The sequence below is a fragment of the Chaetura pelagica genome, unplaced genomic scaffold (assembly GCF_000747805.2).
Source record: "Chaetura pelagica isolate M959 unplaced genomic scaffold, ChaPel_1.0 scaffold83, whole genome shotgun sequence".
NCBI classification, from domain to species: Eukaryota; Metazoa; Chordata; class Aves; order Apodiformes; family Apodidae; genus Chaetura; species Chaetura pelagica.
Genome location: NW_009952893.1, coordinates 397,337 through 410,093, shown reverse-complemented (window position 1 = coordinate 410,093; position 12,757 = coordinate 397,337). Strand labels below are relative to the sequence as shown.

The 12,757-nt window shown below is 40.2% G+C and overlaps 1 protein-coding gene across 1 annotated transcript in view; it reads right to left on the bottom strand.

Moving 5' to 3' along the window:
- The window catches only part of UBXN2B (UBX domain protein 2B), a 65,727-nt gene extending 54,545 nt beyond the window's left edge, over positions 1–11,182 (bottom strand). Inside the window, exon 1 of the mRNA XM_009995586.1 lies at positions 11,093–11,182. Within this exon, the coding sequence (XP_009993888.1) occupies positions 11,093–11,182 (90 nt within the window). The remainder of the gene's footprint in view (positions 1–11,092) is intronic.
- Between the last annotated feature and the right edge of the window lie 1,575 nt (positions 11,183–12,757).

Below are 12,757 nucleotides of genomic sequence, written 5' to 3'. Positions count from 1 at the left end.
AGCTTTGCTGTGGAAGCTTTGACACATAAAGGCTGCTTTTGGAAAGAGAAGTGCCCTGTACAAAGCCACTTAGTGTGATGTCTCTAGTTCCATGGATGGCGATGGGATGTTTTCCATTTATTTGTATGAAGCTAGGATTTTTACCTTCAGTTTTACTCACATGTATTCTCTCTCCACAAGCCTAATCTTCAGGGGGTTTTGAACATCTGTCGGATTCAAGTGGCAGAAGGAGATGGGCTGTTTTTTTGTGGAAAGAACATATTTTTAATGGATTCTACTAAAGCCTGAATTAACCTGACAACAGATACACTTGGGTATCCACAACTGAAACAAGAGGTAGCTCTAATTTTTTAGTCCATCTGCAGCCAACCCATGACATGGAGGAAAACTCCTGGGATTCCACTGCCTCCATACATTAAGTTACTCTTTCATCCTTTTAATGTACTAATTCCTCAATTTATTCCATCCTAAAGCATATTTCTGTGCTAAACTGCTACAGCACAGTATATTTGATGCAGTTGATTGGCAACTTGGGACAAAATAACTACAGAAGAGTAAGAAGTAAGAGAAAAGACAATAAAAAGACAAATATTTACCTTCTGTGGGGCACATTCACAAAGACTAATAGTACTCCAAAGCAAATAGTAATTCTGAGTGCCTAGTTAAAAGCTGATGAAAGCGATCAGATTTCCAGAGGTCTGACACTGAACATTGTCAGACTCCTTGGGAATTCTGCATTTGGGGACTGAATAATGAAGAATTAAAAATCACCAGTTGCCAAAAAAAGAAATGTTGGCTGATATTCATAAATTTGGTCTCATTTTAAATTTTGAAATCTCCAGCTGTGTTTACATTTTAAAACTGTTCCATTTCAGTTCAAGTGTTCTTCTCCTAATTTCTTGATATCCTGCTCTCATAGCTCCTTTCATTACAGGAAAAGACAGATAAACAGCAAAGATGAGAAAGCTTATTTTACATGCAAGAAAACACAAGCTGTTGACAGTGTCTTCTGTGACTTCTGAATGCTTTTCTCTTCCTTTAGCTACTGCTGTTGTTTAAGTGCTGGTGGGAGCAACCCATGTAGCTGAAGGAGGAGGTACCTGAAATGCAATCTATATCTCTAATGATTGTGTAAGGTTACAAAGGTGGCATGAGCTGTAGGGAGTTACCTCCTATGGTGGAGTGCCAGTAATATGCAAAATGCTATTCCCCGACTGTACTTCCAATGTATCAAAGAGTTTACAATTAAATTACTCAAATCCAAGGCTGTGTATTTCCTCTACTTCTCTTTTAGTCAGCAGTTTATTTGTGTGCATGAAGCAGACAGTAGAGCTAAAGCTGAAGTTCTGAGTCTTGTCAAAAAAAGCAGTTCAAGGCCATTACATCTTTGCAAAACTGAAGCTTGACTGGAAAATTCAATGGATAATGGAGTCTATGTTAATCAATAACTTCTGCTGACAGGATTTGCAACTCAAAGTAGAGGAAGTTTTTATTAGTGTTTTATTCAAAATACTTTGTGTGTCTGAGCTTTCAATTAAGTACACCAGAGTAAGAGTCAAGTGCTAACTTCATTAGATTCTTTCACTTTTTGTTTACCTTAAGGGTATATGCAATTTCTATTTTTTTATTTGCAATGGAAAATAAAATAATAAAACAACCTTTAGGTACTTCCTTGTGAAAAGCAAATATTGTGTAGCAAGCCCTGCCTTCTTCAATATTTGTAAAGCTTGCTAAGGCAAAGATTCACGTGTATGTGCTTAATGCTACAGTACTTTTTCTACTTTTGCTGAAAAAACACTTATAAATCCTATGAAAGTATGAACAGAAGGGAGGATTTCTGGAGTACATAAAAATTACTAGGAGAACCAATTGCTCCAGAATTTGAGACAAGTGTTTGTGGCACAAGGTTGTGCTGTGAGAGATGCCTGATCTAGCCCTGCATGAGCCTATTGAGGGGGCAGACATGCCTGGCTGTGTTATAGGGCATTGTACCAAGTGTAAAGAAGCAGCACCACTTTCTACCAGGCTCATCTGGCTGTTCTGCTTCTCTAGGTTGAACTTAATGGGACACTGCTAATTTTAGAACTCTCCCTTTCTGGCTGCTTTGGTACTGTTCAATTTCTAGAGTGGCACAACTTAGAGGGACAGTGAGTGTCTTGCTTTTTTTCTATCTGGTCACTCTTACGAGTGACTTGGAATTGGTTGATGTGTGCATGAAATGTCTCAGGCCAGGAAGAACCCCAAATTCTGGTTTTCTACTTCCATTAGTCAATATCTTTTGTTAAATCAGATGATGGATTTGGAAGAAAACCTGATGTAGCCAAAAATGAAAAGGTTAAGAGCCTTTCTGCTCATCCTAGGCAGGATTTGTGTCATTCTGGGATTGCGGTTTGCAAATAGTCTGTATGATAACTGTAGGCTTTGGATTCCTTTCTGTCTGCATAAGATAAGAGCTTAACTTGTTTGTGCATAAACTTGTCCACATGGAACAGAAAATCTTAAAATCAGAGAGGATAAATCATGGGAAGAGTGAACATGCTATCTTCTAAATTTCCTGAGTGAAAACAGAGAACGCTTTATATTACTTTATTTGGAAGTAATAAAAGAACTAAAACTCTAGGGGTTTAGTAGTCATAGTGCTAGCTATAACACTGCTGATGAGCCACATTTGCTGACTATGCTCTTTTGAGTGCTCATTCCCTTCACCTCTTGCTCCCCTCCACACTCCCATATTGGCATCTGTAATTAGTTGTGGCCTTCAGCAATAACCGGTGTCTCCCAAGCCTACCTTCTTCCCAGGGCTTTCAGTGGCAGTATCCACTTAAGGGCCTCAGGTCAAGTAATGAAGGAAAATTGTCCTGTCCATATAATAAGTAAAGCATAATTACTGGGCACAGAGAAGGGAAGAGAGAGATCAGAAAAAATTAGAAGGCAAATACTCAACAGTGCAAGAATAGCCTGGATCCAGCACCTCCATGAAAAGGGCTGGGAGCACAGAAGGAGGTTGCTGCGTCAGTGATACCCACATAGTACTGACATGCTTCCCATCCAGTAAGCCACAGCCTGTGCTCAGTGCCTCACTTATCATTGTATAAGATGTGCTGGTAATTTCCAAGCAGTAAGGATAACAGCTCCTACATGTGTACACACCTCCACACAAGCACACTTGAAAGGCAGGAGCCTAACTGCCTTGAGGTACTTCTTTTTAAAGAAACACACCATGGGACATGTAGTTCCCATCAAGGGAAGCTAAACACACCTGGCTTTTGGGAGCCCACCAACTTCCCTTGATGCAACAGATACCTCGTGTTCCAGGAAGTCATGCCAGGTGGCTCTGCCAAAGGTTGAGACTTTCCCAGAGCTGCCAGAATTGAAAAAATACATGGGTTTAGTGCAATGAGCTTGGCTGCTGCTAAGTGCTAACGGGACAAATCACATGAACTTCTAATATTCAACGACAAACTGTCTTCATATTCCCACTTTAACTGGGCAACAGTCCCCTGGGAATTGTGGCAGATCAGCAGAGGCCTCAAAAGGAGCACTGGACTCTGTTACAGCAGCAGATGACTGCCAGTGCAGTTGGAAATATACTCTGCACTTGTGCAGCAAAATCAGTCAGATTGGGATGTAATCCTAAGATTAACTTCATCGTTTTGATCCAACATCCCCAAATCATTGCCATGCAAAGGAGAATGATGACAGTTTCAGGGAAGTGGGACCATATTCCATTTGAGGACTCACTCCTTCCCTTATGAGGTGTGTCAATTTGCTGTTACTATGAAGTCCTGTGACTAGTACATGTCAAAATGTTAGTGCTCACTGTTACAATCTTTGTATTTCTCAGCAGAGGGCTGCTTATAGAAAGTGACAGCTCCCTGTATGCCAGACAAGCATTGCTGCCTTGTTAGAGAGGTCTGCATTTTTCAGACAGAAAAAAACAAATAAATTAAAGGAGCCTGCGTATTAGACTGACACTCAAAACTGACAGAAAGGCTCTGATAATACAAAGGACAACATGAGGCAAACATCTGTTAAAATAAAGGAAATTAGAGAACTACCTTTTGTTGCATTGAAGCAATATTCCACCCATAAAAATTAAACACTGTTTCACCCCACACTTTATACCCTATTAATTTCTCCTTTGGATTGTGTTTACTGGAAAGTTTTGCTTGTGTCATTTCTTTTCATAGCAAGCTCATTTGTGGTTCCATGTTGCTTAATCACATTTTCTTCAGCCTGCTATTGAAAATACTAGCCTGGGACAAATAAAAAGCCATCATTCAAAGGAATAACATGCCTTCTTAACACAAGCTGACATAGGAAAGCAGGCTAGGGCTCAGACAATCCCACACCTCCTCCATTCAGAAACAACATTTTTTTACAATAGATCTGTCGAACCCCATTGGAAATAATGGGCCCTCATCGTGGCAGGAATTAGCACTGGCGACAGGTGATTATGTTCTGGAAATGTTCCAGTGCCAGCTGTGTTGCTGCACGTTATTTGTAACCTCTGTAATTGCGGCTTTTCCAAACCATTTTTATTTGGAAAGCTGGTATAGAAGGACAAAAAAACCCCTACCACCATTTGTTCAGGGAAGAAAAGATCAGCATATCAAAGCCTGAACAGTGGTGCCCTGTTTTCTGAACTGCTGGCTTAGACTCCCTTGTTCTAATAAAACCCCAAATGCTAAAGTAATTATTGTTATGTGTTTTCCCCCTTTACTCATAGTCCAGTTACAGATCCTGCTTACAAATGAATGGACCAGCAAGCATCTGTTTAATGCCTGTAAAGGAAATTCCTTCTGAAATATCAAGATGGTTGGAAAGCTGAGACTGTTCATGAGGGGCAGTTGAGCAGTAAGCAGGCAGTCTTCTTTGTGTCTGGGGGTTGAACCAAGCAGGAGATAGAGAAATGAGCCATCTAAAATTGCTCCCAAATGAACTTCATGTGTATTTTCAATTGCACATGCTCTTAAATACAGTGGCACCAGGCTGTGAGTAGTATGAGCCTGGGTAACTGCATGAGCCCACTACCACCAGCTCTGGTCCCTGCTGCTGCTGTTCTGGTTAGGTCACTACTTTTGTCATACGTAGTCACTATTCAGTCAGAACCACCCATGGAGGGAAGACATTAATTTCTTTTGCTCTGTTCAGAGCAGACCAGACTTTGGGTTGGTACATGGATGGTAATTCTTTCATGCTGTTCATCTGTCTTACCTTGGCATTTTAGAAAAATTCTAGTCCTTTAATTTCTTTCCTTATATCGCATCTGACTAGAGATTTAGAAGTTGGTGGGAGAGCATTACTTTGCCCCCCCCAAAATACAAAAATTGCCTGCCCATTATGCAACTGATGGATTACTAAGGCAGTAATGTGGGCAGTTATATTCCTGGTGGAATAGATAATCTAGGCATGAATCACCTTTTTTCTCCATTGCTTTATATTCATAGCAAGTATTTTTTTATCTGTTGTTCATGATTTCTGAAACCACCAGAGAAAAAAAAAAAAGTATATAAGAAGTCACATGAGAAATGAAGGAAGTTTTAAGAGCTTTCCTAGGATTTTTAGTTGCCAGGGTAACAGTTTTACTCTGTAATCAATATATTTGGCATGTTTCTATTGCTTTATGACTACTCCCAGAGACAACACTGAAAGGTGTTTGGGGAAAACACTGGAAGCAAAGACAACTACAAACTCTGAAAAAAACTGCTTCGGATATGAGAAAAGGAAACAACTTATCCCCCAAACAGTCTAAGGCTGTATCAGATTTTCTTGAGAAGTAGTGGAGTAATTTTCTTTAATAGGTTTGCAGGATTTGAGAGGATCCTTCGGAGTCTGTGAGCTTCAGTACAATTCTTGCCAAGTTGAATGAAAACTACGATTTAGTTATTTCCCATGTTAAATGTATTGCATCATGTCAATTATTTTGTGACAATCAGTGAAGCTCTACCTTTAAGTGAGTGACACCTAAGTTTAAAAAAACATGGTGAGCCTGCGACAAAACTACCTTAGCAAAATTTCTGAGAAATGTTACCTATTTACATCTATGCTTATTAAAACATTGCAAATATTTGGCACTGATCCAATGTGCATTATTAAGAAACTTGGGAATATTCCTACATAATACTCATGTAGTCTTTTCTGAACATTTCAGAGTGCTTTTTGTAAACACAAGTATCATTATTGTTCTAAAGGCAGACATGTACTGGCAAACAGCACTAAAACAATTTCCTCAAAACTTTCACAGTAAAGCATAACATGACTTGTTTCTACAATTTTGTCTTATTCCTTTATAGACATTTCCATTGCTTGTATGTGTGTAGTAACATGGTGCCAAAGCTTATAACCCAGTCCCTCTTACTCATCACCTCCTGCCCCATTTCTTTTTTCTTGAGCTACTTCATCACAAGGACTGAATCAGATGTCTATGATGAAGTTGACCTAGGTTAAGGAAGTTGCATGGCATAAATCCTACTGTTCCAGAAGGAAAACAGCAAGGGAGCTGATACCCTCATCATTTATCAGAGCCTCATCCTACCCCATGTTCTGAATGGCTCTTATACACACTAGACATCTAAATGTTAAAAATCTCTTTATTCAGTTCAGCCTATTTTTTCTTGCAGCATTTTTCAAACAGAATCTTCAAAAACTTCACAGCTCAGGATATAATTGGAAACTGCTTTAAAGAGCTCACTGCAGAAATGGCAAGATTGTAAGAGAAGACATAAGGAGATGTATCAGAACTGTAAAGGAAAATGTATTTTAGTAAAATTAACATCTGTATTGATGGGCATAGGGACAAGGCAAAGAAAACAGGGAAAAATGCAAAAATGCTGGCTGTAAATAGCTGGAGCAGGCCATTAATTTTCTCTATTGGCATTTATGTAGTTCATAAAGCATCTTCCCATTTGTTTTGGGGTGGTATTGTGCAGATTTTGTGGTGTCTGTAGATAATCCATGTGAAAATTTCTTTGTAAAATGAGTTCTCACTGAACCAATCCAAATTTTCTTTCTCTGAAAAACAGTTAGAGGCCTAGGTGGTGACTTTAGTGCTCATGAAAGGTGACAGAGGCCTCTGTCATTGATCAAGCCCCTGGTAATAAGTGGTGTGGTAAAGACTGTTTCCCTCCATGGAGGTGCTGCAAGGTAACTCTGAGATGCCCACATCAGGTGTTTGCTTAATTTATGGCACTTGTCTTCCTGCATCTTACATTATCTGTAAGTAATAACTATTAATGTTGTTTTATATTGTAATTAATTGCTTCTTTTGTAGCCCTACTAGTGGCACCAAGAGCTCAGGTACCACTGCCTGAGGAAAGATAAGCCTGTGGAGCACAAGTCTGTCATGACAGTCTCTGTTCTTTCTAACAAAGAAAAGGGAAACATTATGTTTGCAGACCAAACTGTAAAGACTTCCCATATCTGCTTAGGAAAAAGGATGGACAACATGTTTGCTGTGAAGACATAGGTGATAGTCCTATCCAGTTCCCTCCAGGCAGGTCCACACCATAGCTCCTGATTCCATCGTGCCCCCACCATACATCCAGCTGCTTAAAGTGATGGGTAGTAGTGGGGCTTTTACACAGCCACTGCAAAATAACCTGTTCAGGGCTGCACTGGGACATTTGGCAGCTCATCTGTGCTGACCCCTTTGCTGCCACAGCCAGTGGACCAGCTGTGTGGGGGTGGATATGTTAATGGTGTTTACAGACAGTAACTGTTTACCAGCAGTGTTAGTCTTCAAGCCCTTACCAAAGTTTGTGGTTTTTCCCTTAGACCTACAACTCTAAGTTACATAAGATTTGTAAGAAGCTCATCTTGCCTAAAGAAAAGATGAACTTTTAATCCTCACATTTGCAAACACACATTTGCAAACACACACCCAGCCCCTCTCCCCATAGTGTTTTTGTTTCCAACCGCATGATCGAAGTCATGATGTGGAAACCTCACCTCATATTTTTTATTTCTTCAGGTTGACAATGCTCTGATAAAGTCTGTTCTACCAGCACAAAGGAGCTGACAAGTTGGTGGCACTAATTTTTTCAGGTCCAACCCCATTTGGACACTCTTACAGGGAGGATCGGAATGTGGACAGGGTACATCTTCCCTCAGAGACTTTTTTGGTATCTAATTTCTCTCTTTCACCACATGCTTTTCTGTACCACATAGTAATTATTTTAAAATGCATACTAAACCAGAGTTAGGGTTGTGAATATATGCAGTATGTTAAGGTAATAAAACCTTACAGGGATATTATAATTACCCCATAAAGAAACATCCCAATCTCAGAGACTTGTGATGAAGCATAAAATAAATTAAGTTAGAGATAGGAGAAATGTCTCCATATAACCTTTGTGAGGTTCTCTAGTGAGATTTGGAGAATTAAAAAAAAGAAAAAAATAATCAAGTTAAATAAAAATATCTTCTACAAAAGCAAGTAATCATTGCTTTACATTCCTATATTGTTAACACATAATATACCTAAACCAGACTAGTTGGCAGCAGGCTAAACTTAATTAGTGTTTCTGATTGCAAAGGCTGGATCAGCTCTTGATTTATAGAGCTCTTTAGAGCCAGGTGGCAACACACTGGAAGCTCCAACTGGGATACAAACATGGCTTTTGTTTTCCCAGACTTGTTGAGAGTGCGCTCTGCTCACTCTCTTGTCTTAGAAGAAATTTCATTGTTCACACTTGAGAGTGTTCTGTTGTCTGCAGATGTTGCTTAATTGGTTTCAGTTTTGAAGACGCCCATATGAGACTTACAAAATGAAAAATAAAATGAAATTTGATTAGATGTTATGGGAGAAGAGCTAAGCATGAAACGGAAAGATTTCAGGAATAAAGCAAGGAAAAAAATAAATAAGTCACAGTGGGATGTAAGATGGCTAGATTGTTATGGTGCACTTTAATTTCCATATTGCACTTCAGTTCAGCATTGTTGTGATACATTGTCTGTACAGTCAAGATAACAGTGATATCAAACTCAATCAGACTTCATGGGTTCCAACCTTTCCAAAGGCAGCTTAACCTGTGAGGTGATCTAGTTATCCATGCAACTGCAACGTGACAGAGATGTACACAAAAGGTGCATAAATGTCACCAAACGCCTGTGGCGATTGTCAATAGATTGGAATTACAGCTCGGGTTGGATGCTGGCATCATGCAGAAGAATCACATGCCAGAAAATGAAAAAAAAAAAGGCTACAAAACCAAAATAACTTGCCTCTGTGTGTGTTTGCTTATGTACATATGCATGTGTACCTGAAGTAATGAATAGTGTGTCTGGATGAGGAGGAACAGGCTGATGCTGATCTGTTTTTGGCACTGTGTTCAGGTCTCAGGTAGCTGTCAGCTCAGCTGCAGCTAAACTCAGAAACCAACTCAGTTGTAGCCACAGTTCAGTATCCTGACTGATTTGGTGTTAACACTCCTTGTGTACTGATTGTCATCTCTTCTCACTTCGCACAAACATGTTTTTCATGTTTGTATCCACTCTTTCGTATGCCATGTTGTATTACTCTAATTTATGAGTATTGGCAAGGTCAGTGCCTTCACAGGACAAGAGCTACACTCCCACTACCCTCCCTGGTAGTGCTCTGGTTCTGCCCCATTGCCACATGCACATGTGTTGGGATATAATTTTAGTCTTTCTTCATTTAATTTTGGTCTCACAGTGAAGCAGCCAGTTGGCTCCCCAGTTGATGTGATGTATAATACCATTATTATTTTATTATATGATACCATATGATGTAGTGCCTTGCAGCAGAAGGGGACATCTTAATTACCCTTCTGATACCAAGATTCTGTGTTGGTGTAACTTAGATAAATTGAAATGTGGCAAGGGGTAATGGGTTTTACTTGTGTGTTCACCATTTATACTATAGCTGTTGCATGTTCTCCTATAAGATGAGTCTGGACTGTTGCAGTTGAGGCAGACAGAGCCCTGGCAGAGAGTGAAGGAGGCAGCAGGGGAGGAAGTTTGTGCAGTTTAGCTGGGCTGCTCACAGACAGAGGCTGCAACAGGGAGCCTCCCATAACAGTGAGGCTGAAAACAAAGAGATTGTCCCATGGAGAGACGCTGTGTAAAGTTCCTTGCAATTTGGAAGCTACTAAAAGTTGCTGGCCTGCTAGCAAGACTGAAGGAAAGGACCTACCCTGAAGAGCAGGGGGTTGGGGTTGTGAGGAGAAAGAGGTTTGTTTACAAGACTTTCTGTTTTAATCTGTTTCAGATGCAGCTGATTTGGGTTTCCTTGGCTGCAAGAGTGAGCTCTGGCTTGTCTTTTTAGTGAAACACAGCTGCAGAGGTTGAAACAGATTTCATGTGCTTACCAGAAGGAGAAGGTGTAAGCAGATCTATTTCAGAGCTCTGCCTCATATTGGGTCATATCACATTAGTTTAAGTAGCAGTTCTTTTCCCCTTTTCATATCTAATTCAAAACTCCTCTATTATGCTCTACTTGAACAAAGCAGATGAAATCCAGCCAAGCTTTCAGCACAATAGCCCCCAGCTCCAGAAACCAACATCAGTCTTGGCACTGTTTTTCTCTATTCTTGGTGGCTTGTGCATGCATCTAAGTACTGAAATCACCCTCAGCTCCCTAGACCCCCAAATAGAGAAAAAAATCTCTGCAAGAAATCAGTCTCCCTTTGGTTACATTCTTTATTCTGATGTAGACACAGAAGTGAATTCTGTAAGTATCCAGACTTTCTAATGCAATTAAGTGCTGTATAGTGCTAGGGATGTCATCCATGCAGTTTACTTTACTTCAGTCTTAGTCCAAGCTATTCACTGATCTGTAACCTTCATTTTCCCTAGCCCAGAGGTAGCTGCCAGCTCATATGCTGCAGCTAACTGCTGAGTTTTCTTATTTCTTTTCACATTAAATCTCTGAGCTTGTTCCTTTTCTCACGTAGTTTAATTTTTTCTTTCTCCCTTCTTGCTTCTGCCTCAAATCAGCTTCATTCTGGTTAGCAAAATCCATGCTTATCCTTTATGATTTTCTGTCACAACAGAGGCAGTCATTCCCTTGGATGTTTTAATAAGCATCATCTATAGCAACAGTTGTGATTTTTTGTAGTACATCTCCTACCTTCTCATCACACATTAATGTCAGTACTGCTTTAGGAACTTGTCCATCTTCTTTTTCTTGCTCTTTCCTTGTTTTGATTTTTTGATCCATCTAGGCCTAGAGTTCAGAGTCTTCCTGTTTGTACCTACAGTCATTGCCTTTAGTCAGCTGTGGACTGGCCCTCAGAGCTCTGATGAAAACTACATTTTAGGTCATCACTGCTCTTTGTACACCTTCATCTGTAAGGTTATTAGAGTCATCGATCAAAACACATAGTAAATAAAAAGCGTGACTCTCCCTGGTGCTAGATATAGTATTACTGTTTGCCTCTGTCTGCTCTGCCCTTGGCCAATTCCACCTACCTTTTAATCTCTCCCATGCAAGCTTCATTCTGTTTAGGTGGCATGTCATATCAACATGCTAATGAGGTTGCAGCTCAAACAATGCCACATATGTCTCTAATATAAATGTTAAGCTTTAAGCACATGCGTTTGCATGCAAAGTATATTTTTAAAAATGGGCTGATTATCATGCAGAGAATCAGGAATGTGCAGATGGCAACTCCATCCCCATCCTGCTCTCAGTGGGGTGACCCTTGCTCTGTTGTGCCACTAGAGCCCATTATCCTGCCTCACAATGCTGATGCAGGCAGAGTCCTTTCATACATATGGAGCATCAGAGTTTTTTTTCCTCTGAGTGTGTCACACTTCCTGGCTTCTTGATTTCAGAGGTCACCGAGGCTCGGATAACAAGATTTTTTTTTGCAGAATATGAATAAAAATCGGCCAATGATTATGCAACATTATAATCTTGTTTGCTTTCATGTGTTTTCGCTTTGTTGTTTAAGAGATTACCAAGGAACTGGGCTTGGCATGAGGCTTCTCCCTATTCACAGGACACAACACACTTGAGATCACACCGACTTCTCCATTAATGTTACTACACGTTTCCAAGACATGCCAGTGTAGACTTCCTTCTTTGGCAGAGCTGAAAATCAGAAGGGCTTGGAGAATCTAATAAAATTTACATATAAGAAATGTGGACATCTGTTTATTTCCCACCTTTCTATCCCACTCTCCTGCAGCTGTTTCACCTGCAGCATCTGTGGCTTTCTGGCTCACATGCTGCCCTGCTGCTGCAAGTGCATGACATCAACAGAGTACAAACTCTCTTTCAGCCCTTCTGACTTAAGTATTGTGGGTACCTATCAACAGTGGGATGTTTATTTTTTTCTTAAGCTTCTATATTATTTAAGCCTCACATTCCAGTTTTTCCACATAATTCTCACCTCTTCTGTCTTTGAGGGTGCTAAGCCTGCCTTGTCTCACTTGCTACATGTTGCCTTGATTGAAATAGTATCTCAGCTTCCTCTGCCAAGATCCATTTTTTCTGCTTATCTTGACAAATTTACACTCTAGGACTCTGATCCCCCATTTACTTTTAAATCCAGCAGCTCTAGTCAGAGCTGGGAACAAGAGAGATGCACCTTCTGCCTTTGGTATTGCCTCTTTTCTCCAAAAAACAGTAGCACTCCAAAAATACACCTCTGTTGCACATGAGTTCCCAGAGCTGCCCTGCCCTCCTCTAGCCCTCTGATATCATCTTCTCACCTTGTAAAAGTTATTATTTGCATTCTTCAGCCTACCACATTAAAATTCTTTCCTCTGCTGCCTTCTGCATGAACAG